Raw genomic sequence first — 20075 nt, forward strand, 5'->3', positions numbered from 1 at the left:
AATAATAATTTTTTGTTTTGTTTTGTAAAAATTATAATTTTGCAATATTCGGATTGGGGGAGATGAAAATTTAAAATGCGCCAATAGCATTCGCATTTATCATACCAAATCAATATAACATCGTATAATTAGCGTATGAATTTATCCAGATGATCCTGATGGTTTCTTGGAAAAAGCATAAGCTGTCCTTGCGTATAATATTGTGACGATAGAAGATCGTCTAATTATAAATAATTATTATTATAAAAATTTTAATAATTTTTGCTTGCAATAAGTTAATAATATTTAAAAGTGTTGTGTTAATTTATAAAATTATTTTAAGCATTTTATATTCGAGTAATATTTTTTTTATGAATGATTGTTGATATTATAATAGAGGAAAAAAATCACAATGGCGTTTTGCAGAACTTAAATAATGAAGAAAATATAATAACATTTATTTTTTTAAAATATTAATTTAAAGATGGGAATTGAATTTTAGAGATAATTTTTTTTTTTTAGATTATTAGAAATAATAACAAATTTACTTTTTTAAAAATTATTTTAAAAATAAATTAAAACTTTAAAAAAAAATAAGCGCCCGTTATAACATTTTATAAAAATGATTATAAATCGGTTTCAAATTATTCAAAGAAATAATATATCACGATACATCGATTATGAAAATAGTAAGAAGACGCTTTTGTGTGGGGGGATAAAAAAAAATCTACTATATAATATTTAAATTTTATTCGTCTACAAACAAAATATCGCCGATGACATCAGAGACTACGTCATCGTTCATGTTAGAGACATTTGATTCTTCGTTGCTGTTATTATTGTTTCGATTAAGCGACGCGTGTTGACTTTAAAGTGTAGGTTTATTTCAATATGTAATAACAACAAATTACAAAAAAAAAATTGAGGAAAAAAGTAAAAAATAAATAAATTTATAAAAGGGAAAAATTATTTTTAAGTTATTGATTTTATACCGTACCTTGGAGTCCCGGAGGAAATGAGGAAGGATGGCGGAAGAGAAGATATATTAGGAAGTGTTTTAGTAGGAGGCTTACGTTTGGAGTGACCTTTAGGTCTTGTCTACATTTAAAAATAATATATATAATTTGGCGGAAAATTTAAAAAATAATTTTTTTTTATTCATTCCTCGAATAATTATATTAAAATTGATCCAGCCGTTATAAAGTATATATTTCAGTGCTGTTAAATAGCCAGGCAAGAATTAAATAAAAGTTTAAAAGATGCACTCTCTGAAAAAAAAAATTTGTAACCCATTTTTAAAAAGTAAACAATAATTATTCAAAATTTTGATATTAAGGAAGAACGTCTATTAATGGTGTGCTCAGTTTTACTGCACCAATAACCATATATTCAATTAGTAAAGGATGGAAGAATTGCATTTTAAATAAATATTTCAATAACGGAAATTGATGAAAAAAAATATATTTAAACAATTTTAATTTCAAAGAAAAATTCAATCAATTTTGTCATCATAAAAATCAGTCTTTATTTTGCATGATTTAGGAGTTGATTTAGAGTATCACGTGACCATTTATAAAGTGCAGATTAGCATAACTAAAACCCTTTAACACGCGTGGTGGGGGGGGGAGCGCACGAATCAATCGCATTATTAAAATGGGGGGGGGGAGTCCTTTTATGAAGATATATGTCAGACATCCTACTATAGGATGCACTGTCCGGCTAAATGACTTTCGGTCCTCGTGGGGAAAAACGTGACTAAATATTTCACGAAATGATCAAAATTCTAAAATCCGGGAAAATGTTAAAATAGTATGATTTTATAAAATATCAACAATTAGTTATTATAGAAAAATAAATAACTTATAGGTTTCGTAGAAATATCGAAAAATTTAGAATTGGATCTGAGAAAAATTTTTGGATCGACACAGCCATATTTTTGAGATATTAGATACCATACTTATCTATATATATAATCACCGTAATCAAGAAATGAACGTTTTCCTATCATCTTAATGTTAAATTTTATTTTTTCTATCAACTTTCCTATCTTCTTAATGTTAAATAAATCGATGGAGACTATATCTCTCTAATGATAAATTTTAAGAAAATTTTTTGCACATCATGGGATTTGAACCTATGACTTAACGTTTTAAAGGCATACGTTCTTCCACTGAGCCACCTTCTATATTAAATTTTGTATTATAATCTTTCTTATATATGTTATTATTTTGCTATTAACATTTATTTTCCAATTAATTTATATAATTTAGATCTCATTGTGTTATATTAAAAAGAATACTAACCTCACCTCAAATTATGATAAGAATGAATATTATTAATTTTAAAATAGCAAATTAAATTATATTTAGCCAATTGAAAAATAAACATTTATCTCATATTAATTTTAGCATAAATATTTATATTCAATCAAAGTAAAATTTATTAATTTTTATAAAATTATTTTATTACAATTTAGATCTAACAAATTTATGGTAAGAATGAATATTATTAAATTTAAAATAGCAAATTAAATTATATTTAGCCAATTGAAAAACATTCATCTCATATTATTAGCATAAATATTTATATACAATCAAAGTAAAATTTATTAATTTTTATATTACATTTTAAATCTATAAATTTAAATTATTTACCACCCCAAAATATCGCAGTAAAATTTTTTTTATCTCAACTACAATATGGGAGCTCTGCAAATAGTATAAAATACCTATTTATCAATATCTTCTTATGCCAAAAAATTAAACTCCCTCACTAATCCTAAGTACTTATTACAATTTAGATTTAACAAATAAATTTAAATATATTTAGCCAATTGAAAAATAAACATTTATCTTATATTACCACTCCAAAATATGCCAGTATAAAAATTTTATCTCAACAACAATATTTGAACTCTGGAAATAACATACAATACCAATTTATCAATATCTACCCTACATTTTTGATTACAATTTCATATATTTTACGCTAAATTTAATAAAATTTGTCATTTATTTTATATAAAAAAATGTATTTAAAAAAAAATTCATATAATAGTTCAATTTATTATTCCCATCATTCTTGACGGGTTATCAACTAGTAAATATTATAACACTCAATTTAATTTTTAACTTATTTCTTTCGAATATAAAAGAATAAACCACCCAAAACAAAAGGTTTAATCAATATTCTAATAAGAATTGATTTTAAAAGAGGGGATGTTTTAATAACAATCTTTCTTATTTTTTCGGAAGGGAATCATATATCAATTACCAATGTAGGTGCGGCTAAAGTTGTGTGATTAGAAGGTTGATCAAAGGATAGCACGTTGTCCGCGGGTTCGTCCAGCGTTATTTTGGACGGGTGATTATGTATGTGCCGCATGACGGGAGATCTCGATAAGTGGCTACGTTTATCGGGTTCAGGTGACTTTGGTGGGTTATAAGAGTTTTCGGTTTTGTGGGAGGCGGAAGAAGTTTGAGGTAATTTCGGCCTGAGAGCCATTGGGTCTATATGTATTTTACCCTGACATAATATGTAATGGGAGGGAGTTATATGATAAAAATAAGTTTTAAAAATAAAGTCCATGATATTATGTAAATAATAATAATAACTATATAAAGGGTAAGAAAGCATTTGAGATGCCAAGTTATTCTATTTATAGTATATAAAAAAATTAGACGATCATATAATTTATATTATTTCAAATAAATAAAACCAAAGAAAAAATCAAAAATGACAGTCAGTGATTATTACTGTAATGCATAATTGAACTTAGACAAATAAGCGAAATAATCTTCATTCACAAATTAGACGCATGTCGTGATTATGGTTGGTTTATGATTTAATTTATTTAATATATTCAATAACGTTTATTTTCTTCTCACAATTTCCTTTTAATAAATTTAACGAATAAGTAGGATAATTCCTTATCAGCCAAATTTATAAAATAAATATAAATTAGCCTAATCTCTTAGGAAGGACTATTTATCTTCGAATTAGGAGAACTTTATTTGCGTAAGGATTAAAATATTAATATATTTTTTTTTACATAAGATAGAAGGTTAATTTAAAAACATTTTTTTTAAAAAAATACAAATAAGCATTTTTTTAAAAAAAAAATATTAAGAGAATGTTCCTATGAAGCTTAAATAGCCGTCAGGAATATAACGATTTGAGATGATTGTATAATTTATAAAGATGATTCATGAACTCCGTGGATATGGGCATTTTTTTTCTAAAATCTTTTATAAAAAATGATAGCCTTGTGGGTGTCTCCTGGTTTGACTTATTTTTATACTTCTCTTTAGCCTACACTAAAGAGCTTTTAAACTAGGGCAACCTATTTTGAATTGTTTTAGGTGGAAAATATCGGATCGGGCCGATACCTGTAAAAACCGATCCGATTTTTTTACTGTTATTTTATGATGTATATTTATTTTATATAATTATAATAGTTTTTTTTATCTATTATAATATAATCTTTTTTAATTATAGTCTTAATAGTTGATATAAACATAAATAAATTAAATCCATTATTCGATTTTTTATATAAAAAATATTGATTTCTAAATTACATTTGGTTTAAAGGGGGTGGTTAAAAATCAGTATAAATAACGGATCGGCATCGGATTGGTTTTGAACCAATATCGGATAGGATGGGTGAAAAATAGGTGGATCGGCATAGCCCTAGTATTTTTGTTGTTTCTCATACTTCCTAGCCTGTTTAGTCGAAGCAATAGAGCCGGATAAGTCGAACCATGACATACCCCGAGGACTTAAGGACTTACCAGTAATTAGTGTTATTAAACGGCTAGATTTTTAAAAACGGCTAACCCAATATTATATCCAAAAATTGCGTAATTTTGTTTCATAGATGGCAGAAATGTTTGGGGCATGTATTAACGAAATCTATAGGTTTGGGTAATATTATTATGACTAAAATCTTAATTTAAAATCGAATAAATCGAGCCGTCTAACACCAATAGTAAAAAAAATAACCGGGGAAGGGTGGGGTTTAAAAACATTTTGTTTTTATTTCTAATTAGTGGTAAAAAAATTTATTTTTATCTTTTTTTAAAAAAATAGGCCAACATTTAACTATATCTTTAATAGATAGATCCAATTATTATTATTCGGAAGAAAAAGATGGGGCAGGAGAATAAGGTACATTTTTTTTCAAGGAACACTGAAAAATTACAAGCGCTATTTGAAAATACTATTTATAAAAAAAAGCATTAGAAATATAAAATAATTTGTGTCGGAGTCTGGCCTAAGTCTAAAAACAATTTTGTCTAAATCCGCACACGCCCGTACGAAAAGGTCTTACATAGAGAAACAGTTTTCTTCTCATATAATCAACCTCCTCAAGAGGTTACGGTTAGGATTGTTGCCGGTTAGGGCTAGTGTTTATAAATGGTTTCATCGCATTTCAAAATTTGGGCGTTTTTTAAAGTAAATTGATCTATTTTGTCTTCACTCCCAAGCAATACATCAATATCCGGATGTAAATAAAGTAACCTAGGAAGATGAGATCCAAAATATGCATCGCAATCATTAATAAATCTAGTTGAATGTGTTTATGGCACAGAATTACAATAAAATTTTAAAAAAATCCTATTCATTAGAACAAAAATCTTCGACCACGACATGCAGTGTTAAACGGCTCGTTTTAAGCCGGTTTTTTAAAACGGCTAACTCGATATTTTAGGCAGAAAAAAATATTGCCTAAGTCTCAAGATTTCGCTAATAGATGCCTAGACCTCTGTAACATCTATAAGCAAAATCTTCAGGTTTCCGTAATATTTTTCTGAATAAAATAATAAGTTAGCCATTTTTAAAAATAGGCTAGTATGGAGCCGTTTAACAACACTACCGACATGATAGAAATCCCGACATTTTAAGCTCCTCATTCGATACGGGACAATTGGTTAATTTTAAACTGCTCTACAACAACCTACTTTCGGACAAATTGACTGATGCACCCTCTATAGGGTCCTGGAGTGCTCACCTTTGGAAATTGTCTCGTCGGGAGTGTGAAACGAAACATATAAACTGTAATATGTAAATAGTTTCTAAATTAGAGTCATAATCATAATTCATTAAAAATTGTTATTCTCTGCGAACTTAACTAATATTATGAAATAATAAATTAGGTTCTGTAAAAAAATTTAATTTTAAATTAGTAATTTTTAAAACTCACCTATATAATTATGTATCATTATTATTTTTTAAATTTTTTTTTTGTAAAAAAAAATGTTATTTTATTGATCTTGTAGTAGCGTCGGTAAAATTCAAAATAAATCTACAATTTATTTAATTTCATGTGAAATAAGTGAAAGGTATAAATTGGTAAATAAATATAAATTTTCTTATTTAATAAAAAAAATTCACATTTTATATCAATTAAATATTTATTTTTAGATCTTTTGCGATTAAAAAAAAACAACTTTATTACTAAAGAAAATATTACCGATTCCTTTATAAACATACTTGTTATATTTCAACAATTTTTGCAAGCTGAATATAATTTATTTGCAAAAAATTAAAAAATACGGAAATATTCCATCAAATCTGAGCAACACTGTAGATTTAAAGATTAAAATAGTGTTGTTAAACAGCTCGTTTTGAGCCGATTTTTAAAAACGGCTAACTCAATATTTTAGCCAAAAAAATATTGCCTAAGCCTCGAGATTTCGATAATATATGTCTAGACCTTTGTTCCTTGTATGAGCAAATCTTCAGACTTACACAATATTTTTCTGGGTAAAATACTGAGATAGCCGTTTATAAAAATCGGCTCAAAACGAGCCGTTCACTTATATGTAAAAAAATATATAATTTATTAATAGTCGTCGTAGTTCGATTATTATAGTTCTAGTTCTATTCTGCTCACTCCATTCTCAATCAATTTTAAGATAGAATTAAAGGTTTATAAAAACCAAATATTATTCTTTCTTTCTTCCTTCCTTCTTTCCTTCTTTCTTAAATATCGGGTTAGCATCGACCATTTTTGTTAATCTTAATATATAATGTATTTTTTACGTGTCAAAAAATTTTTTTAAAAAAGAAACCTTGATTTTCTCTATAGCCGAGAGCCGCGAGGGCTTCCCGCCGTCCTCTTGATCCAGCTTTCCACGACTTAATCCGTGCATGTCGTGCTTGATTTTGCCGATTTTATTAATATTATTATTAGTTGAGGTCATTATCACAGGTAACTGTAATTCACCGTTGCTCTGATCGGAAATAATACGTTTCTCCTCCGCCGAGCTCGGGGCTTGTTTTTTGACTTTGGACACGGACGGAGGTGAGAAGGAGAGCTTTTTGGCCATCAGGGCCTTTCTCCTCTCCTCGAAGTTGGCGGCCGACAATGACGTCATGACGGAGAGGGGTGACAGGAGGTTATGGAGGATTTATTCGAATAATTTACCCGGATATATAAGATAATTTGTCCATGAACGAAAATTAAATTGGAAAAATTGAAAGGAAGCGCTAAAATATAAAAATGATTGATTTTTGAATTGTCTTGTAATAGTTAATTGAGCAAGTCGCGAAGTCCGTGATTTAGCAGCGGAACTGAGTTAAAGATGAACAAGTAATTAAACTCTATGACCTTTAGACAAGAATAATACTATGCCTGCCAAAGAAAAAATATTATTTATTATTAGAGAAAAAAAAAATAGAGAATATGTATGGATCGTAGGTTTAAGGTAATGATTTACAAATAAAAATTTAGGAAATTTGATATATTTTTAAAATTGTAGCTCAAATTTATTTTTTTAAAAAAATGACTTTAAAACACAAGATCAATGTCATTTTCCTGGCATAGATTTTGTCCTAATATTTAAAAAAAACGCGTAAGCTATTGTTTTAATTTTAAAATCGATATTTTAAAAATATATTGATTATTTCATTTAAAAATTTATGAGAAACAGCTGTTTCGATCAAATTAATGATCGGGAAAAGAGTTTTAAAAAAGGTAAATGAATGGTTTATGGAGAATTATATATAATAATGTAGGAAAAACAGAGATCAATGGCATTGGCAAATAAAATATTCCCATAAATTAATAAATCCAGGCCAAATTAATTGATAAAATTTGCAACGTTTTTATTTTTATTCATAATTAATGCATATAATAAAGCCTGATCCACCTTTGACGCTGCGTTTAAAACGCGTGCAAAAATAAAAGTGCGAATTTTATCTCCCTATCCTTCAACATTAAAACCGTTCAAACGCAACGTTAAGGAAGCAGACCATGACCAACCCTAAAACATTTTTTCGACGTTCTGACGGGGGCAAAATATACAAGAGCGTTTTAGGGTTTGAGGAATTATGCATTGGATAAAATATATTCACTATTACTGGCATAGACCTATGAATGAGTAAACCTGGCCCGGCCATTGGTTATTTAAAAGGCGGTTTTCGGACCTAACAAATGCGAAATATAAATGAGCTGAATTTTTTTTAATTACACAATCAACCTATTCGAAATTAAACATCCAATCACGATTTTCGAGTTTCATTTTGAAAACTATTTAGTTTATAGTCAAAAAAAATTTAATGACCAAATTTAAAGAATCCGGATATGAATAGAATATGTGCTGTATTCGATTCGAAAATTAATTTTTTTTTAAATATTCTCAAAAATGGAAAAATTGATTTATTAAAAAAAGTAATTTATGGATGCAAATAATTCCCATGATTATTTTTCTGTATTTATTAATATAAATTATTTTAATAGAATAATCTCGAATAATTCGATCGAATAATAAATAAAAAATTATTCGACGAATAATATATTTTCCTTATTCAAATTCGATTCGAATTTTCGAATCGAATATTTGTGTTATTCATATTCGTAAAATACGAATCGAATCGAGTCGAATATCGAATAACAAATAATTCGTTTTAGGTATATCCACAAGGAACATTTAAATATAGAGAAGAATTTATATTTATGAATAATTTCGAATATTTACAAATATTTTTATGAATAATTCGATCGAATGATAGAGAAAAAAAATTATTCGACAGATATTTTTCTTATTCGATTCGAATTTACTATCGAAGAAGAAAAAATCGTTTTAGATATAGTCTTTAATAATTTATGAAATTTTAAAAAAATAAATATGGATGACTTTATATTCATCCGAAAATAAATATGATCGACACATTTACTTAACTAGTTTTCGAATTAGAGGAATATTTTTGCGGATTAAATTTTAGTATCTTGCAAAAAAAAATTACCCCATAAACTAACGTCTATAGTAAGTGAAATAACTTTTAATTACTTCTGAGGTTTTTATTTCGAAACCCAGAAATATTAACTATTCCCTTGGGAAACGTTCCAATCAGATATAACTACAGTGTCGTATATCTGTGTAAAATGTTAAACAAATAAGGCAATAACAATGACAAGTATAATTTGTCAATCATTTTTATTTTCGGATGATTGTATTTTACAGCAAATCGTTAAATTCCGCAATAAAAAAAAGAATGAGAAAGTTAAGGAGCGTTTGAAAGTTCAATTTTTATACCTTTTTTCCCCTCACTTTTATTGTTTTGTTATGGTGTAAATTTTTACAAAATATTATATCATAGTTAAGTATTATAATAATAATATTGTTATTTTAATGTTGTTAAATATATATAGAAGAAGAGAAAGAAAAATTATTATATTATCTATCGGCCTTTACAGATTTCTTAGATAATGTGTTATTCCCTGTAAAAAAAATAATATCCTTTTTTTAGGAGAAATAAAATGATGGTTTTAGGAAAATTTTTCAGATATGACCTTACCTCCAAGCTACTCGTTATTTAAAAAAAGTTTTATTTACCGACCACCTCTCTAGTGTAGTAACATAGTTGGGGCTAAATGTTGGCTCAATCTTCAGGCGCCTGCCTGAGAAAATACGTTAACCTTTCAAATTTGAGCTGCTATCTTTTTAAGAAAAACGCCGAGGCCAGAACGATAGTTTTCAGCTAAAAACTTAGTTTAGCCGATTTTTTAGTGGGTTAAAAATATATAAAGATAGTAAGGTAAAAATCGACCTTGATGGTAAATAATTTACTAAGTTAATGCATGTTTATAAATGGCTATATTATTTTTCGTGAAAAAAGAGCTCAGATTAGGACATCATCGTTGTAATAAATAATAATCTATACTTTTGAAGATTTCTGTGCTTCAAAGATCAAATTTTTGTTTGTTGCAAAATTTCATAAAATTTTTATGCATAAAAAATCGCAGAAGATATTTATTAGCTCAAAAAATTTTTTCAGAAATTTTAGGTTTAAAATTGATCAAAAAAATCCTCTTTTAAATTTTTTTTTTGAAAATCAAGATTTCTTTTATTTTGAAAAGCATTTCATATTGATTATTTAAAGAGTAAAACAATTTTTTAGTATCGGATGGGATCGATTCGGTTATCAAATAAATATTTTTTTAAAAGAATACAAAGGTATCGACTGGTATTTTAAAATTATAATCAAATCCGAAATATCAAGATGACATAAAAAAATTAATATTATTATCGTTGAGGTTATAACCCGCCCACCCATGATTTTAAAAAAAATTCAACCCGCCCTAATGACATAATAATAATAAGACTTATTTTTAAAAATGCAGTTTAAGGCGTGATTGAATATAAATCAGCTGGTGTACGTCATTTTGTTTTCATGTTTTTATATTTAAAATAGCTTTGTTTACTTATTTTCATCTAAAGTTTCGAAAGTTTATGAACTTAATAAGGGAAACCAAAAAAGACGTCTCATCAGCTGATTTGATGATACACATTTAAATGAACGAATCGTAAATCTAGGTAGTGTCGTATGTTATTCGCCCGCTCATTTTTTAAAAAAATTTCGGCTTAGCTATTTATTTTGCATGTATTCCTCCCTTAAAATATTAGAAATTCACTCGCCCTCCCGTTCTTTCTGATTCGGGCCTAAAAAACGGACCCGGGCCAGGCCTAATCAAAGAATGGCCAATGAAGGCCCCTGAAGGTAAGACTTATAGAAAAAACTCTCCATTTTTTTTAAAAAAAATTATAACTCCTCCCTCAGTCATATTAATTCGCTGAGCTTTGATATTTTGAAATTTGAATTTTATATTGATTAAAGTTCAAACTAAAAAACAAAATTTAAGTGTTAAAAATATAAAAATTTACAAAATTTATGAATGCAATGCCCATAACACCAAATCAACTGAGGAGCATTTTAGTTTCCTATATAAATAATTTACAATTAGACTATTTCAAAAATCATTTTTTAAAAAATTCGAAAAGTTTTATTGGCAAATTTTATCATTTTAATGAAGTCGTATTTTAAATATTTTAAATTTACAAAATTTTATAGAATTATATTTTGGACATCGTTTATTTTCATTAAAGTTTCGAAAGTTTGTAATTTTATTTTTTTTTGATATTTTGAACACAGCCTAAAAATATTTTTGAAAATCTTAAAAGAAAAAAATCAGTTTCATTTATTTTTTTTAAACGGGAAATTAAAATGGCGTAACACCAGCTGATTTGTATTCAACGATGCTTCAAAACGCATTTTAATGAATAAATCGCCAGTTCTAGGTAAGTATTATCATGTCATTGTGCAAGACTAAATGTAAAAATAATTATGTTTTAAAAACTCCATCATGTTACCAATAACTCGAAAGCTAAGACTAGTATACCCCTAAAACATTATCAGTCGATCGATGTCAATCCAATGATTGAAAAATTAGGGTTGGGTTCAGCCAGAGTTAGGTTAGTAAAAAAAAAAGAAACTGAAAAAAAAACTCTCTTTACCAACCCTCAATCATAAAAGTTTGAAATGTAGATCAAAAGTATCATATAAATTAGTCTAAATAAATCCGATATTTTTTGCACAAAAGTTTGATCAAAAGATTTTTGAAGATCACAAAATTGAAGATTTTTTAATTACATCAAGAAACATTTTCTATGCATAAAAATCACAAAATATTTACTTAAAAGATTTTTTACAAATAAGATTAGAAATTCAAGTAAAATTTGTTCAAAAAAACTAGTTTGAGGATTCTCAAAAAATCTTCAGAGATCAAAATTTTAAAAGATATTTTAATTTGAAAAGCATTTCAAATTATAAAAAAAAATTTCAAAAGCAATCATTCTAATCACATTTTGGCAGAAAAAGTATATTATATACTAAAAAATAAATTCTTCCTTTTTGTAATTAAACTGAAATGTCGGGTAAAAAAAAATATTTAGAGCTTTAGGGAAATTTTTAATTATACCTGATCTATTTTAAAACTATTATTGTACCATTACCATCTTTCCGCCATTTTTAATTTATTTAATAATGGTTCATATCAAACGAAATATTAAATATGAATTCCATGTCAAATCGACAAACCTTTGGTATTTTTCGTGGCGACTCCCTTGAATTTCAGAAATTTATGCAGTTCACCTATTAGGGGTAATCATTCGCCCAAATTTTAAATTTTTATCTAGCCCGCGCAAATATCAAAAATATAAGAAATATTTACATTTTTAATCGTCGATATCTCATACACGGACAAAGATGATAGAGGACTACAAAATATTTTAAAACCTTGAATCGGGATTCCGAACTGAGCCCAATCTTCGGACCCGAGTTCTAGATTTTTTCCTCCCAACCCGTGAACCCAAAAAGCAATTAAGTTTACGAACGAATCAAACTCGATTTTATTATTAAAAGTTATATCTAAAACATAAAACTTTTAGATGAAAATAGTAGATATTGAAAACCTTTTTTTAAACTCCTATTTTTTTACAAAATAAGTTACAATTTTCGATCAAAAGTTTGGGTAATTTAGTAGTAATTTCTATATATAGGACTTACATCGAACCAGGCGTCTCGACCTAACCCTATTTCAAAAAAAATTAGAACCACGGCCCATACCGTAACCGGCATAAATTTGTCGGGCCCAAATCCCTGCTTTGAATATTTTTTCTCTAATGCTAAATTAAGCGTTTTTATAATATTTTAAGGCATGCCAAGAAATTTATTTGTAATCTCAAACAGTTTTTGAGATATTTAAGATTTTAGAGGCCCCTCCGGAATAAAATTATTGACAAATTTTAGGATAAATTGAATGGGAACCCAGCTTGAAATTAGGAAATTTTATTTTAATGTCTTCCCCAATCCTGGACTATTGATCAAATTATCTCTGACTCGAGAAAATAAATGTTGGATTATTATTATGAATAAGTATTTTTCCCATGTAAATAGTGGCAGAATGGGAGTTTAAGTTTCCCAAAAAAATTTAGACATGCGCGAATTTTAGACAGAATTTCCATTTTTTACTAATTTTAGATAAAAATTTCCTTTTTATTGTTATTATAAAAATATATTTTAGTCCCCCTCCTTCTTTTTCCATTAAAAAAAATTAAAACTAGTGACGACAATGACTCAAATTATAACTTAAAATATACTTTTCGAGATGAATTTTAAAATTGAAATTAAAATCTGCTCCGCTTTCGCCATACTAATGATTTGCAATGCTGGAAGAATTGTACGCTCGCATAGCATCCATCCAAAATGAAATATTAAAATATTTTTTTATTAGAAATAAAGCACGTAGTGTTATGTTATGCACAGGCACGTGATTCATAATAAGAGTTTTTACATAATTGTTATAATTTTTAAAAAAAAAATGGGAAAGGAAAATAATATTTTGAATACCTTATTATTTCATATTCAAATTAACAAAAAAACACGATGTAAAATAAAATTAAAAATAGTATAATATTTTTTAAAATATTTATCTTTTTCTACTAGAAAAAAAAAATATACATAAAAGAATTATAGTTTAATTAATTTTTTTAAAAAGGGCTAAATTGAAATACATTAAATTTATAAATTATAACTGTTATGAGCAAGTGGTTATACCCCCCAAAAACATATTCTTATTATAAGATTGTAGACACACGCTCTGTGGAAGGATGTTTTATGGATAAAAAATGTCTAGTTTAGAATATATATTGGATAAAAAAAATTTTGCTTTTAGTACAAGCCTTCACTCTGCATTGATAGTTAGAGCGAATTCGTGGCGAAACATACAAAACCTGCTCATTTAAAAGTCGCATTTAAGCCCCGGTTTTGAGGCAGTTAAAAATGAAAAGTAAAGAGTAAAGGGTACATAATGATAAGAATAATATACTATTCGGTATTCGTGCGAATAGTGAATATTAAGATTTATATAATTTTATGAATAGAAATTAATCAATTCGTTAAAAATAATCGAAATGGAAAAATAACTATTACAATAACAATATGGGGGTAATGATGACCCTGATACGGGCTAAGATTAGTCTATAAGATATTTTAAGTAGTAACATTTTAGGGCCACTATTTTAATGTGACTTCTTACTTTGATTATTTCTTTGATATTTGAACGCGTGATCTTCGAGTCCTACCAACAAAACAAAATGGTTGAAACTACAGATCCCATTGTTAACAAAAAAGATGTTATCATATGTTAATGTAATGAATTATTTTTTTATATAATAGAGATTAAGATATAACAAAAAGAAGGCACAAAAGAATAGATAGCTAGCTCTCCTTGAAATGTTTCTCTAAATTTTTATTTATATCATAATTACAGAATGTATCACTAAGCCTCGGCCCACAATGCCCTTTCCCAGCCCGAGCTTCTAAATAAAATGCATATAAAAAAAATTGTCATCGCGTGACTGTAAAACGAGAGAGACTTAATAGATTTATGATTGATTAAAATATAATTACAACAAAAAAAAACAATTATAATTATTTATAAGCAGACAAAGTTTCACGATATTTATATTTGTATCATATTTCAAATCAATGTTTTAACGTTTTTTTTATTAAACTTTAAATGATGAATAAAATGTTAAGATGACCCTCATGCCTCAAATAAATGTTTAAAATATATTTTTATATTTTGTTTAATTATATTATATATAATCTTTCTTTCCTTCCTTCCTTCACTAACGCAACGATTTTAGTGAAATGTAGAAAACTGGGGATTTATTACTCTTTTTTTATTTCTCGATATGGGTTTATTTTGATTCCGAAATAAAACGATTTCCGGACCAGACCGGATAATTTATAAAAAATATTCCTTTAAGGGCAATGTTATAATCTCACGAATTATTATTTTAAAAGCTTAAAAATTAGGCAAACTTATGTATGTTGTTTTCCTTAGTAAAAAAAAATTATTATTACGGACCGGGCCGACAACTTGTACAAAGTCATTTTACCCCTGGGGTTTAGGGCTAGTGTTGTTAAACGGCTAATCCAATATCTTACCCAAAAAATATTATGCAAGCATGGAGATTTTGCTCACAGATGGAAAAAAAAGGTTTGGATAACTAATCGAGTCATTTAACAAGCACTAGGCTAATCTCTTATTTTAATAATCAGTTAAGTTTCACTATTGGTCATGAGGGGTGGGAGTGGGTAAAGCCCAAATATCCTTTATATAGTTTGGCATTTTCAATATAATTTCTCTTTTACTAAATAATGTATATGCAAATTATTAGTGGAAAGTGTTGAAAAGTTAAGTTTGTGTAAATATTTAAGGTAAGAGACAAAATATGTAAAAAAAAATAAATTTTCTTTTCTTTTTTTAAAAAAAAAACTGAACGAAAAAGGAGGGTGAAAATAAATATAAAAACATGATCATGAATGGTAAAAAAATAAAAGTGGTAAGTAAGTAAGGAGAAAGGCAATAAATATTATAGGTAATATTTATATTTATATAGGTTATTTAAATTTATAAAATAATAAAGAAAAATGAAAATAAGAAAAAAATGTGTTTAAAAAAATATGTGGTGTATGATATCATAATAATTTGATAGAAAAAAAATAAGATGGTTTTTAATGTTCAAAAAAAATTTTTTTTGGTTAAACGTGAGTAGTGCCTTGTGGAAGATATAGATTTAGCTGGCTAATAAAAAACCAACTTGGTGGTCATATCGTGTATAGATAAAGACTTCTTTTTGGGAGTGGGGAGGGGGATTCAACATAAGAGCTTGGAAGAGAATGATTAGGATAAATTTCGCTTAATTTAACAGAAACAGATTGTTTGAGACAAGGTCATATATAGCAGATATGAGGGTATGACTATCAACGACATTTGAATTAGAGGCATGTCGGCCAATGTACAAGGCTAAAAAAAATTGACAGGGCTATTTTGGCAAAACATTTTTGATGTGCTGGCCTATTAAAAAAAATAGGTCCAGACAACCCGAGAAAAATATCTTACCGGGCCGAAAGCTTTTTTAGAAATCTTCATGAACCAATATCTAATTCGAATCTTAAGGGCAGTGTTGTTAAAGTAACGCGCTTGTAAAATAGCGGTAGAAATAGTGGGCTACTTTTAAAGGTAGGGTTGATTTTACCGATTTTTTATTCAAATAAACATAATAACTTTTCTATTCCTCGTTATTAATTTTTTTTCGTTCATTACATCTATACAGACCAAGAAAAAAAAATGATAGGGTGTTTGCTAATGCCAAAATATACAGGAAGATAAATGGAGAATAGATTAAACACCTTAAAGAAAGGCATATAAGTGTTTTAGAAAAATATATATACAATCAAAGGTGTTGTTATTTTATGTGTGATCAAACGATTTTTAGTGAAAGTTGGTATACATTAAAAGATTGATGCATTGGGGTGAGGGGAAAGGAAGCCTCAAGTGAAAATTCCCAGCCGTTTAGAATAGGTATAAATTGAATAGGGGTTTCAACATCAGACGGTTGGAGGAGGGCTGGGGTAGATCTAAAAGGTCCTGGGTTAAAAAAGATATTATAAAAAATATAATTACTGCAAAATTGATTTACTGCAAAATTGATTAAAATGGAGGTAAAAAAATATATATGGCATTTGGTCAAAATTTTTAAAAAGATGGAGCCTTCGACATCAAGTGTTACAACATTTTTTGGATCTATAAGAGCCTATATTGTATGCCCTTGGAGAAGTATCAGAATCACCTGAAACATATATTTCATCTGAAGCTGATACATTATTAGATTTAATATGACTAAATTTTTTTTTATGCAATTCAAAAAAATGGATTTGATTGATTATGAGAATCGCGAATATTATTATATTACAACTAAAAAGACCAAGAGTTAATATCGACGAAGAATTTCTCGAGATTTAAGTGATTGTTGAGGAGGTGAAAGCTTTATATGATTTTGAGATTCACATGCTTCGACTTTACCTACAAACAAATCGTTCCAATATTAACATGGGCTCAATTGAGGATCATTATAAAGTAACCGTTTTTATTCCTCTTTTGCTGCATCTGAGGATATATCAAATCTTAATATTAAAAAATTAAATATTTTGCTAAATTTTATTCAGCGGACTAAATGGTATGAAAGATTCATTTTTTTAGATAAACCTCCAAGAAATATAGTGGGAGCATTTATATTTTATAAGTTTTGAAAATATATTAAAATTAGATATTTTGGCAATGATAACAATTAGTACAAGCACAAATGAGAGAACCCCTTCTTCTACAGAGAATAAAAACCTATATCAAAATTATGACATCTTAAAATTGATTGAATAGACTAGCTTTACTCATCGAGATCTAATCCAGAAAGCAAACAATTGGCCCAATCGGAAAGAAGATTAATTTGGTTAACTTTTTAAATCATTATAAAATGTTTTATTTATTATATTGTGATTTACATACCGGTTTATGTATCTATAATATTTTTCAACCGTATTATATTCACTCTTAGTATTTTGTATTTTCCAATATTTTATCATTTGTTTCAAATATGATTGGTTCTAATAAATTTATAATACTCCAAAAAAATCATTCAGTATAAAATAAAATTACACCCTCCCCCATACCTAGCTACGCACCTATTATCAATAATTTCTTTACAACCGAAATAAAATTATTGTTGATTTTTGGAACTGGAATTAAGACAAATCTAGAAGCCAGAGCTAAAAAATCTAGGAACCGTTAATAATACATTTTAAGAAATGGTGCTAAAACAAATCATGAAAACAGATCCTCTTTTGAAATATCCAGAACCTGGAAACAAATTAAAATTTCCAGCAAAACAAAAGTTGTGATATGATTGATTTTTTTAAATTTGTTTAATTTTTTTAAAAACTGATTTAACTTTGTACCAGTGGAATTAGAACCACTTTTTTTTATAAAAAAATTATACAAATCCAAAACCTTTTTTTTAGCCAGGGTTCCAAATTTTATTGATATTACTTATAATAAAATGGTGAGTTTTCAAAAATAATATAAATGTCATAAAGCTGTATATTGGTTTAATAATAGATAATTTGAATTTCACAGCCATATCTTATATTCATATATTGTGTGTGTTGTATATATACTATAATAGCCAATTCAAAATACCACTTAAAATATTTTGCCAACAAATTTATTACACATTTTTTGGTATGTTACCTTAAATTTTAATTCTATTTATACAGTACGGGAGGAGTATGGAAAATCATATTTGTAAATTATTTTCGAAATTCAGATCAAAACAGACTATAATTGAATTATATTTTTGAATAGTTGAAATTTTGTGATGCAAATGTTTGGATAGTTATAAATCCCAGATGAAATTTGGAAAATATTTATATTAAATAGGTTATATTTATAATATTTTCCTTGTTGAATAAAAGATTTAAATAAATTATAATTATAGACTAACTAAAATTTTTCTTCTTTTTAAAAAAAATGATTATGATATGTAATGAGGCTTTAGTTTTTAATGTATATTTTTTATATATATAGAAAAACACTATAGAAAACAAGATGATATCTAAAGATTGATGCCTATAAAGAAATATAATTTTTTTATGTCGAAAGATGCCTACCAAAATGGTAAGATATTATCCAAAAATTTAATTGACTTAGGCCACATTCATAGTAACCACCACCAATAATCAAGCAGTGCTACATGAGTTTGGACTGTTGTTTTTTATAAATTGAGCCTTGCTTTTAATTTTAAGTGTTATATTTTTTTACAAATATAGTTACAAAACAAATTTTTTTTTTAAATTTATTTAATGGAAAATAATGGTAAAAATTTTTTTTATTATTTTAATAGTTAAGATTAAAATTTAAATTTGTTTTTTTGCCAGATTTAATTAATGAGTCAAAAGATTTATTTTTGTATGATTAGGTTATTGTAGGCAACCTTTTATTCAATGTAATAGCAGATTAATTAATTTTGAAAAAATAATATATTATGTAGTTAACATTTGGCACAAAACATAATAAGAAGTTATAAAAATTAACATAACATCTACAAATAAAACAGGGGAATCAATTTAAATTATATTTAATGTCTATAAAATAAAATTCATAAATATTTTTTACATTTGTAATAAGATTAAATCATATATAATCAATATATAATTGGCTTAGCCTATAAAAGTATAATACTTTCATTGAATAATTAAAAATATTAACTAAGTGAAACATGGCAATATGATAAATTATAAAGTAAATTTTATAAGAAAATGTGATTTCATAAAAATTATCTATTACTTAAATTACATTGTTGAATTAATTATATGAAATGACCATTTGTTGATAATTTTAATATGTTAAAAGTTAAACTAAATTCACAATATAATAATAAATAAACCTTTTTATTTATATACTAAAACCTTCAAAAATAAATGAAAATATCTAAATATAATAAAAACCAGTAAACTAAAACTTATTAAATACTTTATTTTATTGCAAAAGAAATAATAACATTATAAAATATTGCTTTATAAATATAAGATAGTATTGTTTACTTTGCAAAATGCATAGGTGAAAAAAAATTATATGAATGAATTATTTTATTTGGAATACAGATGTTACTAGTATCAAAGTAATGCTAAACATTAACCTGTAAAATCCAGTTGATTAACTATTTGAATGACAAAATAAACTGCTAAATTTTGTATTGTAGCAAGATGTTATTCTTATTTCCTAACAGTTGCATAACCCCAATATAGGCCCCTATATATACCAAATTTACCTTCAAACATCTTTGATTAACATTTAGTATAAAATTATTTATCATATCATATGTTTTTAAAAAGTTAACAAATGTTTT

At 26.7% G+C, this 20075-nt stretch overlaps 1 protein-coding gene across 1 annotated transcript; it reads right to left on the bottom strand.

Annotated features, from left to right (window-relative positions):
- LOC135929449 (uncharacterized) lies at window positions 1–19825 on the bottom strand. Its single transcript, XM_065466040.1, has 5 exons — window positions 19771–19825; window positions 7053–7615; window positions 3253–3504; window positions 977–1077; window positions 1–845 (listed from the first exon to the last, which is right to left on the bottom strand). The coding sequence occupies exons 2-5, from the start codon at window positions 7356–7358 to the stop codon at window positions 728–730; spliced, it is 777 nt and encodes a 258-aa protein (XP_065322112.1). The 5' UTR covers window positions 7359–7615; window positions 19771–19825; the 3' UTR covers window positions 1–727.
- Between the last annotated feature and the right edge of the window lie 250 nt (window positions 19826–20075).

Source organism: Gordionus sp. m RMFG-2023, chromosome 5 (assembly GCF_954871325.1).
Source record: "Gordionus sp. m RMFG-2023 chromosome 5, tfGorSpeb1-WG-v2, whole genome shotgun sequence".
Classification (NCBI taxonomy): Eukaryota; Metazoa; Nematomorpha; class Gordioida; order Chordodea; family Parachordodidae; genus Gordionus; species Gordionus sp. m RMFG-2023.